General features: G+C 41.4%; 1 protein-coding gene across 10 annotated transcripts in view; it reads right to left on the bottom strand.

The window, feature by feature from the left end:
* CASK (calcium/calmodulin dependent serine protein kinase) overlaps positions 1 to 12,982 on the bottom strand; it is a 188,427-nt gene extending 175,445 nt beyond the window's left edge. For all 10 annotated transcript variants that reach the window (XM_039729341.1, XM_039729342.1, XM_039729344.1 and 7 more), the window contains exon 1: positions 12,768 to 12,982. In XM_039729341.1, the coding sequence (XP_039585275.1) occupies positions 12,768 to 12,826 (59 nt within the window). In that variant the 5' untranslated portion in view covers positions 12,827 to 12,982. The remainder of the gene's footprint in view (positions 1 to 12,767) is intronic.
* Positions 12,983 to 12,997: the final 15 nt, after the last annotated feature.

Here is a 12,997-nt window from a genome sequence, read left to right as displayed (position 1 = left end):
GCACTTTCCTCTACAGTTTTTACAGGTACTACAAGGGGAAAAAAACCCAACCCAATAACAAAAGAAATTAAAAATCACATTAAATACCTGAACTGTCATCAGGACTTTGAGACAGTAACAGAACAGGTTACCCTGTACCACTCCCTCTACAGAAAACAAACACAGGTCCCAACACTACAGATGGCTGCTGATTCAAAGATAAAACTGTAAAATGATGACACTTCTTCAAAGGTTCTCGTAACTCTGAGAAACCTTTTGTTAGCTCAGGTTTCAGCCACTGAAACTGCAGTTTGGTTTTGCAGCAAGGCAGTTTCCATGGGAGCACAATTCTGACTGACAGCAATCCCACAGTCTGCTGGGAGCCCAGTGAGTCTGAAGAAAACTGAAGGAGAGCTCGGTCTAAGCCAGAATACGCCATGTGAAACTTCATATACAAATTGTTAGGAAAAGTTGTCATTGATAGGAAAAGAAATATGAGGCAAAGCAGGGAAAAAAATCCAGAATGAAGCTTTGGCAGGGATACTGAGGAGTGTCACATTACAAAAAAAATGCTAAAAGAAAGAAAACTGGCAAAGAAACACTTAAAAACCATTCAGGTGTACTGACACTCAAACTGGAAGTAAAATGCTGGTATTGAAGAGACCAGCAAAACCCAAAATTATATTCAATATTCTATATTCAATAACTAACCAACAGAATACACTGTCTTTATCACTGTAAGAGGAGCCTGACTTACAAATTTTAACAGCCAAAATGAGAGCAAAAAATGCAGGAAGTCTGCTTATTAATTACAGCTGTATCTGAAGGTGAAACAAAGAAGAATACAAGATGTTAAGAATACAAGATACTTCTCCTTAGAAAACCTCCCTAATGTATTCTCATGGGAAAAAACCACAGGCGACAGCTATTTTCCTCACTGATAAAAGCTTTACAAAACAAATTCTTCAAACAGCAGTCATGAAATCCAGCCAAAATCTGTCTTTTTAAGAGTACAGATGAAAATGCAGGACCAAATAGAAGCTCAAGATAAATTTCATCAAGAAACTAGAGATGGCAGCAAAGTCTCAAGCTAGCATCTGAGTGTAAGAGGAAAAGTTAAATGAAAAGGAAAGTTCTGAGCAATTCTTACAGCTTTGTCCAAATGGTAAACATCACAAGTTGCTTATTTTTTTCTTTTTTCAAACAGTGACAAAAAAAAAGAAAACTATCAGTAAGAACAGCTACAAACCATTGCAAGGCTTTATTTTTAAATGCAAAAACTTCACAGATCAATTTTTAGCATATATGAGAAAAATAATTTTAAAGTAGTTTTCAGCAAGATCACATGTTTAAATTCTAACATGCATCAATATTCTCACAAGTCACTGCTGATTTCTGAATGTTCCAGCCATACATCTGAAACCACATTTCAGGTAGGCACTATTCTTACACTCTTCCTTGTCTTTGCAATTAACAAATACTAAGAAGCTGGATATTGCCTGGGTTTTGAGAAGAGAATTTCCCAAATTAGTTTTCTGGAACACTTTAGTTTTTTAAAAAATACATTAGCAATATGAGAAACTAAATTCCATTGTGAAATACAATGAACATTCAGGGAAAGAATCACAGAACTCTCACAGAGTGACCTCAGCTTTCTGCTTAACTGCATCCCTGAGAGTAATTTCAGATTATACTTCTGAGTTTGCTATTTAACACAACACCTAAAGGATCCTGGATATTGAAATGCACCATCTCAAGAGACATTGTAGCTCTCCAGCATGGAAAATACCCAAACCAACAGTCGTGCTGTGGATTTTGCCTTGCTACTACCTGGGACATGTTCTCAGAACCCGTCAGTCCATGGCCACTGCATCATCAGTGCTTGGAGCAATCCTCCCAAAATCAGGACACTCCAATTAAAATCCTTCCCTAGCACACCCTGCCTGTGAAAGCACTCACCAAGCTAGAATATAAAAGAATCAAAGGTATTCTTAACAATCCCAGCTGATAAATTCTGGAATTGTTTAAAAATCACCAGATCCACTAAGAAGGGAAACGAAGCATCCACGGTGATCATTTTCACAAAGCAAAAATCTGATTCCCAGTCCCTGTTCTGAGCAAATTTTAAGTATTTCAAACACACAACACAAAACAACTCTACAGTCAGCAATCTGTTTGAAAATACCTCTTATCAACACAGCAAACAGACAACTTCAACTATTGAAAACTTCAAACCAAGAATTCAAGTAAGAAGATTCATCTGCAAGAGCTGAGGAAGTATCCTCAAAGTGTATCTCAATGGCAGCTATGAAGTTTTGAATGCTTTACAATTACAAGTGCCTGCAGCTGATAAAAAAATTGACACACTTGAGATCTAAGATTAGGGAAAGAACTTCTGATATTTTAAGCACCCTGTTTACTTTATGCTTTTAAAGATAATTGAACCTTAAGGGCTGAGCATCCGAGAAACTCGGCCAACAGATAACTGCTTTTTCCAGAAAGGAAAAAGTAGGAAAAATAATCTAATAGCTCTAACTGAGCAAAACAGTTCTGTCTGACCTTCAGTTTTGAAAGTCCCTTTTGTTCCTCTCATGTCTGTAGCGCTGAAGGTCTGAAATTAAGATATTTGCAGAAACACACTAAGAAAGAGGCTACTTCTAGTTTGGGGGCTGTAGAAAGGTAAACAGTTTTCTGTAAATGGAAATTGGTACTTTTCAATCTAAACTCAATCTAGATGCACTAACACAGAACTTTTCCTAAAAAGACCTGAAACAAAAATCCAAACAAAAAAAAAACCAAAAACCAAATAGACAGAAAGACAGAAGTCAATGCAATACATTTTACATTTGCATTTAGAGCAAAACAAAATCTGAAAATAGGTGGCTTGGGAAAACTTTGGTTTTGAATTTCTTCAACATTCCTAAATAAGCTATCAGAGCTTTACACACAATCACACCAGAACCAGAAGTAACAGATTTGGTTTCTATAAAGATTAGAATTACCCAAACATCAAAGCATGCCTGCTGTTCAGAGTACACTCAACTGTGAACATTTTAAGTTCTGAAGGACCCAACAAGGAACATGCACATTTGAAGAACATCTAACCATATCAGAAGCTAATATGCTTCAAAGAATTAATTCAAATATTCAACAAATAAAAATCCCAGACTCAGTTGCCTTCCTAATTTTAACTGGCTGTGTCACCAATTAAAATCCTGAATGAAGTGAGGTCCTGATGTAAAGTTAGTAATTGGTTTTAATTACAGGGAATAGGAATATGTGTATAGGAAGAAGGAAAAAACAAATTAAGACAATAAAAACAAGTGGGTTTTTTTGGTGTGTGTGTGTTAATAATTGCATGTTAATTTGGAACGTTTCCTTTCCCCTCAAAAAAGTAATCTGTTTCCTTTTTTCTTTGCCCTTTCCTTACCATTGTCTGGATTATTGCAGAAAAGGGTTTGGAAGCTAACTTCCTGATTATACACAAAAAGCCAAACATACTTAAAAAAAAAACCCCAAAAAACTAACAGAGCATTTTATGATATGGTCATAGTAATTCACTGTTGCCAAAGGTGAGAAGAGGGGAGAGGTGCCTGCACCCTTTATCTCTCTCCATCCCTAAGTCTTCCAAATTGAGATGGCCCTGACTGCACTGTAGGTCTGGTTAAGCCAGTGAAACCAGCAGAAAACCACCCAGCAAGTGAGCATTTCTGTAGTGCACCTGGCTCACACAGACCAGGTGAACGTGGGAGCTGGCAATGGGAAGGGGGCATCACTCAGGGCACATAAACAGAGCAAGATCTCCGAGAGCAATGCCTCCTTCTTCCAGCAGCAGCAAACCTCATTCAGCTCCTGCCGCCAAGATGTGCTCACACACTTCTCACACAGGGCACAAAGAGCAGAAAGGGTACCACTGCCATGTGTACACAACCTCCAGCACAGCTACAACTTGTCACAGCTCTCCTCCATGGATTATGATACACTTGCTGAGGCTGTAGGATCACAAAGGTGCAGGATTTCACCTCAATTCCCACCCTGGTTCCTGCTCTGCACACAGCCAGACCAGTGCTGAGCAGACAGGTCTCTTCTCTAAACACATCCAAACACAGCCTATCTGCTGCTGCTGCATTCAAGTTCAACCCTGGCAAACATAAAGAGCTCCACAAAGCTCTTTTCTAGGAAAAATTACTAGTTTGGATCACTATTCATATAGAAAAGATCCTATCACTTAATACATAATTCCCTAAATTGTTTGTCATCTTCACAGGCCACCCTCACTCCCACCTCCTCTATCATCTCCTCCTAACCAGAAGGAGGGGGGGTGGAGGAGTGGTTTGAAGAAGGGAGATAAGATTACCTCACTTGCTTCTTCACCATCCCTTCCACTTACAGGTGTATTGATCCCTCTAATTGAGTGTAAATGAGTGCTTTCCCACGCTTCAGAACTGTTCCCCTCTGTTCACTATCAGGAGCAACATCTGGAGCCAAAAAAAAAAAAAAAAAAGGAGAAAGTGGGCAGCTGACAGCTCCATTTGGATTATCAGGATTTCCCTGGAGCAGTGTGGAAGTAAAGCAATAACACACTCCTCTGGCTGCCTTCTCTAAGCTGGAACATCAAGGACACAGCCAAAGGCTTCACTCCTACACCCTCTCCCCAAAATGAAAGTGGGATAAAAAAGAAGATAGAGGAGCATGCCTAAATTCTGAGATGGTCAGGACAAGCTGAACTTTCTTTTAGAAGTTCTTTATATTTTTTAGGGTTTTTTTTCTTTTGTTTTTGGTGGTGTTATGTCTACTTCACAGACCCACACAACCAGACACCTAGAAAAAGATTTCATGAAGTTCTGAATATCTTAAAGACTGTACCTGAGAAGCCTCAACCTCTCTACAGTTAAGACTTCCTTCCTTACTCCTAGTGATCTCTGGATCAAAAACACCCAAAAGCCAACTACCTTCCAAACTCTGGTAACTGAATTTATATGAAGTCACGAGTTACCCTAGAATAACGTGTTCCTAGGAAAGGCACATTTTGAAATTCTAAGCGTTTCTTAATCTCAGCTGCAGCAGAACTGACACTTTGATAAGATAAAACTAGTTTTGCAACTTGTCTTAAAGTGCTTCCAAACAACTGAACAGAACACATTCTGAACTTCTGTAAATGCCTGCACACCGCAGCTTTTACTTCTAAAAAAATTGTTCAGAGGAAAGTTTTGTACAACTTTCTTAGTTCACATATCCTAGGAAATTTACTTAATATTAAACGCTACGAATAACTGCTTATGTCCACATAATCCAGAAAAGAAAATGCAGATGTTAGTGAAAAATGAAATCAGAGTAGCTGCAAGCAGTGACCTCCCACTGGGTAGCCAAAGAAACAGGTGAAGGAGCCAAGTGAAAATTTATTCAACCAAATGCTACTTAGAATCCCTGGTGGAAGGCAAATATTCAGAATTTCTTAAACCGACAATGAACTTTATGAGTTTGTAAGAACTATGCATCAACTATTAATGTGTTCAGGTGCTGAAAACATGTTCTAACTACTGACTTCTGAAAAAGTTAAGTCAATACAGAAACTGGCAAAATACTGGTAACACAAGAATTCTACCAAATCCTAAGCCTGGAAGGAAAGCACAGCCCCACTGCACCTCAAACACTGCAACAAAGTGGTCCATATCTTCTTCCAAAGAAGGCATGGACTAACTTGCTGGCTACCCCTTCTTATTCTATTCTAGAAAAAAAAGTGATAAAAGAGCAAGGCATTTGTCAACCAAGGTACATTAAATTCTGTCCTGTGAAGATCCATTAGGCAATATTCCTTTTAATCCTAAATTTATCCTGTAGAAGTTTTTAATAATATCTCTGGAAAGACTTTGCTTCTCATACAAACTGAAGTGAAAAAAATAAACCTTTGCTACAATGTGAAGGTCTTTTATGGTCAAGCTCCAAAAATAATTAGAACTTTACTTCACTGTTTTCACCTCCAAAAAAATGAAACTTGTAAACGGGATTTTAAATACCCAGTAACACAAAGTTAACTGAAATGCCACAGTTTTGCTGTGCACTGCTGTTTCCAACAAGGACAGCATTCCTTGCACCAACAGACACCTCCCAAGGAACACTGCAACCCATTCTGAATGCAGCACAAGTTCATGAAGAGAAGGTACTAACTTGGCACACAAAACACAGTTCAGTTTACAGCCATGCTGAACTCAAGGCACTCACTTCCCATGCTTCAGATGCCTTATCAAGGTATCCTCTTACACACTTATCTGATGTAGGCAAAGAAAAATAAAAGCTTTTTGGGGTTCTTTTGGTGGGAATAGCTGATTACAACACTATCTTAAAAAGTAAGTCTAATTTTCTTTTAACAGGTAGGGATGATAGTTCTGGCCATGCTGACAGTCATGCTGCATATTTAAAAAAAAAGTACTCCCTTCATTCATGAGTTATTTTTATCAACTCCACAATTCGGCACAAAATACCTACTTATAACAACCACTCATTTCTGGAGTCATCATTCTTTAGATGACACATTTAATATGACTACAAGTTTCTGAGAAGTGATCTTTGGAAACATCATACTGAGGTTAATAATGCTTGATTACCTTTCATAGTAGTGACACCTGTATAAAAGATTGTAAAAAAGCACAGTGTATCAGACAGAGGGCTAAGTAGGTGAGTGGCTGTTGACATAAAATGTGTCTCTCTTCTTCCCCTAATATTTCTTTATCCTGGAGTATTTTATCTTAAGTACTATGTTTGAATTGAAATTCAGAAGATTGAATCAAGAATAACTTGGATCCTGGAGCCTGGCCCCCATTTTTCTGAAGCTTCATACTATTTCAATAAAAAGATCAAACTCCCAACTTAGCAAATCTTCAAGTCAAGGTCACTTTTTTCATCCCACAACTTCTCACAGACATCTGATCCAGAATCTCAGTAGTGAGCTGGTCTAAAATCTTCAAACTTTCAGGCTGAAATTACACAGGACTAGTCTGCTCAGATTTGCTCATTTTCAAGGCTTCCTTCTCTCAGGTGTTTAAACACAAACATATTTGCAAAGCCCCTGAACAATCTTTCTCATCTTGTATTTTCCCAGATAAAGTTCCTACAAACTCCCCTCTTAAGCAATCCTCAATTTCCCAATCACTACAGCTGTCTTGTTCACATCACAAGAATCACAGAATCATTTATGTTGGAAAAACACCCCCAAGATCATCAACCTCTGACGGATCACCACCCTTCAACTCAGCCATGGATGGCACTGAATGCCACATCCAGTCATCTCATGAACAGCTCCAGGGATGGTGACTTCTCCATCCCCCTTGGGAGCTCATTCCAATGCTTAGCAACCCTTTCCATGAAGGAATTCTTCCTCCAGAAGGAGGTACACAAGAGTGCTCCTGGTTATCAATATTAGAAAAAGCTGTACAAATAGAGAGCAGTGATTGAAATGTTGTACTCTGCAACCAGGTTTGTTCATTCTATTCTGTGTTCAGCTGCTTCTCTTAAGTAGGCAGAAACGGGTCACTGCTACAGCTAAAATCCATAGCAGAATAACTTAGCTAAGGATGTACTCTAGCAATTATACTTACAAATAATCAACCACTATTTTCCTGAAGAAATGCACATTATGACCTCATGCTTATATCAGCTATTTATTACACTCTCTTACATACTGTAACAGAGACAACAGCCAAGAATGTTTTATTAGCAGAGAGTTTCAAACAGCACTAAAAAACTCAAAAGCCAAACTAGACAAATCAGTTGCCATACCCCAAAGAAGTTCCCTTCCCTTCCCCCCCTTTACAAACAGTGAGTTCATACTACAGTTGTTTCACATTTCCATTTGATTTGTCATTAATTACACCCATCAGTTATTTGCACTGGTTTTACAGGAAATGCACAATCTCAACAGTGTACTACAGCAAAAGTATGTTTGAGAGTCAACAGCATTCTAATTCCCGTCAGTGAAAATGGAGGCAATAATGAAAAACAATACCACTGAAACCATCAAATAGTTTTGTTACCACAATAATTACAATTATTAAAAGTTTTAGGTATTTCTTGGACAAGGAATCCGCAAGCTTTGTCATCCTTTTCCTGAACACTCCCAGACTGAGGCATAAATCTAAAGCACCTCCAACTCCAGGTAAGATCTTAGGCTGGAATTGCAACCACCACCCCTTGTCTGACTTCAGTGGGCTAGAAGCCTTCAAATTTTAATGAAAAAAAATAATCAAGCAAACAGATAAGCCCTGTCCCACGACTCTGCATCCTCAGCTCACATGTGTGGTATTCCAGCAGTGTTTGCAGTCTGGAAGGAGAAGGGAGCAATGCCTGCTGGTTCTTGCCCTTTAACTACTCTTTACTAGATGGAAGAGCCCAAGCAGAGAGATTCATCCCATCACAGAGCAAAGAGGGATGAAAACAAACTAAAATCCTCACACATGCAGTGCAGAAGAGGATTAGCCTTAACTAAGATTGCAGAGAATGTCCTGGAAGCTCTGACAGCATTAGCACCAAACATCATGGTATCCTTGGGTACTGGAAATACCAACAACTGCACTACTGCATACACAGTGATGGCACATACAGCCCACAAACAGAAGAAAAAAAATAAAAAATGTACAGTTTAAGTGACTTTTAATACCACAGAATGGATCAGGCTGGAAGGGACCACCATGGGTCATCTGGTCCAATCTCCCTGCTCAAGCAGGGTCATCCCACAGCACACGGCACAGGACTGTGTCCAGATGGTTCTGGAACAGATCCAGTGAGGGAGACTCCAACCCTTCTCTGGACAATCAGTTCCAGTGCTCGGTCACTGCACAGTGAAGGAATTCTTCCTCGTGTTCAGGTGGAACTTGTGTGCATCAATCTGCCTGTTCCTCCTGTCCCACTGCCCACGGAGCAGAGCCGGGTCCATCCCTGCCCCTCCCTGCAGGCACTGACACACAGGGATGGGGGCCCCTCTCTGCCTTCTCTTCTCGAGGCTGGACAGGCCCAGCTCCCTCAGCCTGTGCTCAGTGAGATGCTCCAGTCCCTCCATCACCTTTGTCACCCTCCCCTGGATCTGCTCCAGGAGCTCCATGTCCGTCCTGTCCTGAGGAGCCCAGAACTCCAGGTGATCCTCACAGGGCTCAGCAGAGGGACAGGATCCCTCCTTCCAGCTGCCAGCCATGCTCTTCCAAAGGCACCCCAGGATTAATGACTTCAATCGTGACCAAAGCCCTTTTAAATACAAATAAGTGACTATCATCTTTATCCCATTGTATTTACAACTTAAACAGTTGGAGAAATTTAAAGTAAGTCCTACTGTCAGAAAGGTCAGACAATCTTTATGGTTCTCCTCTAATGCTAACATAAACTGATATGGATCTTAAGAGCTACAGAAATGTAAAACCAGGTAATTTAAAATAAAGTCCTTGCAGAACAAGGCTCTATCATAAAAACCTTGCCTCACTCTTCTAGATTCAACACCTACTGAAGACAGGCATTCTCTCTCTGGCATAAAGAAAACTCCTGCCATGTGTATGTGGAGCTTCTATGATAGAACAGTCTGCACCTTGGAGGAGTAGCCAACAAGTTTCAATTTTACACCTACTACGTTTTACAAACTACTCAAAGCATTTTGAATAGAAATTCTAATTAAAAAAAAAAAGTACACTTAGCACTACTGTCCGTGATTTGTCAATCAAACACATGGTCTGATCCACATAGGAACAGCCTAGAAGATTTTAGACTGTGTACTTCTCAACCAATACACAGGGACAATCTCTCCAAAGTCAGCTGGAAGTACGTTAGAAAAAAAATGGCACACTTGTATTTTTCATCACTATCACTGAGATATGTTAACACATTTTTGAAGGCTAATAAAGAAACCCCCAATTTATTTCTTTCTGAAGAATGTTTGTGTCAGCCAAGTTGAAGAGACTGTAACCTCAAACATAACAAGTCTGGTTAAGTAAAAATACATGACTAATGTTAGTGTCATAAATGCCACTTTAAAAATTTCAGTGAGAAATTTCGATTGTTATTCCAATTTGTATTTTTATATAGCTTTCAGCAATGGAAAGGTATACTGGAAATATATGCAGAATAAGATTTCCCCTAACATTTTTTTCTAATGAAAACATGAACTAGAATTTCTCTCTATCCCTCCTGGCCTTTCTTTCCACCCACACCCCTTAAAAATGAAAAATGCATGCTTGCAGAACTTCAACACACTAAATGTCACACAATAAACAGTTTATCATTGTCATTCCCATCAATTCATTCATATACTATTACCCTGTAATTGTTCCTCACCAAAAGCTATTATTGCTGCATTTACTCAAAGTCAGTCTTATCAGTTTACTCTATTTAGAAGTGTTTAAAGCTTATCCTAAAGATCAGAATATGCCTCAACAAACTGGACTGTCTACTGTCAGCCAAGAAAGTATCTCCTGATTTCTCTAGTAAATTTATGAGAACTTCGCCTAAACACTCAAGACATTTTACAGGCAAAGACCTTTTTCCCACACTCTTTACAAAAATACCTTTTACTACACTTAGTAACAGTGGTAACTACCTATTTAGGAAAGATAAATTCCACATTTTAGTATTTCATGTGTCCGAAATGCAAATGAGAGCCAGATGTGCTAGCTGCAAGAACTAAATCACTGCATCAATCAATAACAAATCCCAGGGACGTGCAGACATTTACTGTATGTTTCACTGAAAGATGTTTGGTCAGATGCATATGCAGCAATTCAAAGCAGATTTACAGCAGCTTTCCTGAAGTTTCTTATGGACAGGCAAGGTGGTACCCAGAGTCTTTAAGCTAAATAAAGATGCTGAATCTCTGGTCCCCTGGAATTTACCTGCATAGCATTGCAAAGAAACAGGAATACCACTCATAAACTGTACATGAAAGTTGCGTATCTGTATTTTAAATGTTTGAGTATTTTTAGAAGATGAACTTGACATCTGCGTGGAAAAACCTGAGTAATCACAACCAGCTATCAGCCCTTCACACCACCACTGCTGCTATTTTCAGTGATACACCCTGTTTTTGTTACAGTGTTCCTGGCATCATCCTGCTGCTGTGATTCAATATTTATCTGTTAGATCTAGTTACATCACAACACTCTCTACACTACCTAAATCTCGTGTGCAACTTCTGCGGCAAACACCTAATCCACCGGTTTTGAGCTCTCCCTTCGAAATTCTCCAGCCACAGAACAAAAAGTCAGCGGAGATGTGCAAACATCTGGCCCGCTGTGAATCGATCATCCCTCCTCTGAAAGGGTGTGCGGTCATGCATAAGCACTGCACCTTCCTCCTAATGGCAATCGGGCACGAATAAATCCGAGTGTGAACTGCAGTGCTTAGCATAAAACCACTTGTGAAAGGAGCGTGCCAAAAATCGTATTCAAAACGCCTTTAACAACAGGAGTTCTGCTCCTACAGAAGATCCTCAACAGCATCAAGTTAAAGCAATCATACCATTTATGATGGCAAACAAGGCCCTTGGAGCTTAGCATTTTTAAAAGTTGTGTTAGGAGCAAGGTGGTAGTGTCTTGTGAAACGACACAACTGAGTGCTGAAACTTCTGCCGACAACAAAGCCACCTGCTATGTCCAAGACCAGCATTTCAGTATAATCCCGAGAAAAGATTAATTCTGGAATATTTTTAGCCCTGGCTTTGAAAGCAGACAGCACTCCATATACACTGAAAAGCATCAGGGTGGAGAGCGGGCAAGAGAATACATGCAGGAAACATTCTTTGTTTATAACCAAAACACGGTCAATTATTCTCATAAAATCCATTGTCACGAAGAAAAAACTCCAAGCACACTGAACAGGGTCACTACTAAGGCTTGCAGAGCAATCTCAGCATTGGAATCAGACACACAGAAAATTAGGCAGCCTCAGTATCACTGTATCTTTCCTGTCCTTTTTGCAACACAGACACAACTACAGAAAATACAAGAAAGACGATGAAGAAATAAAGAATGGATTTCAAAACTGAGCAGCCACGGAAATACGGGGGCAGGAGAGAATGGGGTTCAGGCTTAATTCTTTATCACCATCTGATTTGGGGGAGTCTCTGCATATTCTTGGTGACTCGAATTGTCATTTTCAGCCAGCAGCGGTAACCCGAAACAGCAGCTGGGGAACGCCAGCCACTGCCTCAACTCCCAGGTTTCACACAAGCCTCGAGCATCGGTTTAACAGCAGTTGCATAATAAGACTCAAAAGGCCAAGCACTCCTCCTGCCTTGTACATCTCCATTTCCACACGAACCAGAGTGACGGATCTGGACGAGAACCGAGCACTACCCGAGCGCCACTACCAAGCTGGTTATTATGCAGCAAAGAAGAGGAAAACCCAACACCTGGCGCACAAATATGCAGACACCCAGCGAATAGGTGGATCTACGGAGAGCTATCTTCCCTCTCCCTTCCCCAAGAGGCAATCCTTGATGGGTGTGCCAGGAATGGGATATCGAGGGGGGGAGGAGAAGAAAAGGGGTGGGAAGTGGTTGCCGCTTGCTGCAGCCAGGCTGAGCGATGGCGAGCCGGTTAATCATGGTGGCTGAGGAAACATGGGGTCACTTCTCCCCCTTCCGCCTGCCGTGTGACGAGCACGGTGGGCACCGGCCGCGGGGGGGACCCGGACCCGGCGGCGACTCAGGTGGGTCCCGGGCGGAGCATCCCCGTGCCCGGTGCGGGCGGGGGGCGCGGGGCAGCGCTCCCCCCGCCCAGCCCAGCCCTGCCCTGCCCGCTCCCCGCCGCACTCACTTGCCGATCACCTCGCAGAGCTCGTACACGTCCTCGAACAGCACGTCGTCGTCGGCCATGGTCCGGGCGGGGGGGCTCAGCCCGAGAGGCGGCGGCCCCGGGGACGCCCGGCTCCCCCGCCGCTCAGCGCCCACCGCCACCACGGTAAATCCCGGCCGCTCCCGGCGCCGCCCGCCCGCCCGGGACTCCCCGCTCCGGCCGCTCCTCCTCCGCCTCCTGCCGCGGCCGCC

This window comes from Passer montanus, unplaced genomic scaffold (assembly GCF_014805655.1).
Source record: "Passer montanus isolate IOZ18808 unplaced genomic scaffold, ASM1480565v1 scaffold69, whole genome shotgun sequence".
Taxonomy (NCBI): domain Eukaryota; kingdom Metazoa; phylum Chordata; class Aves; order Passeriformes; family Passeridae; genus Passer; species Passer montanus.
This window is presented reverse-complemented; position numbering and strand designations above follow the sequence as displayed.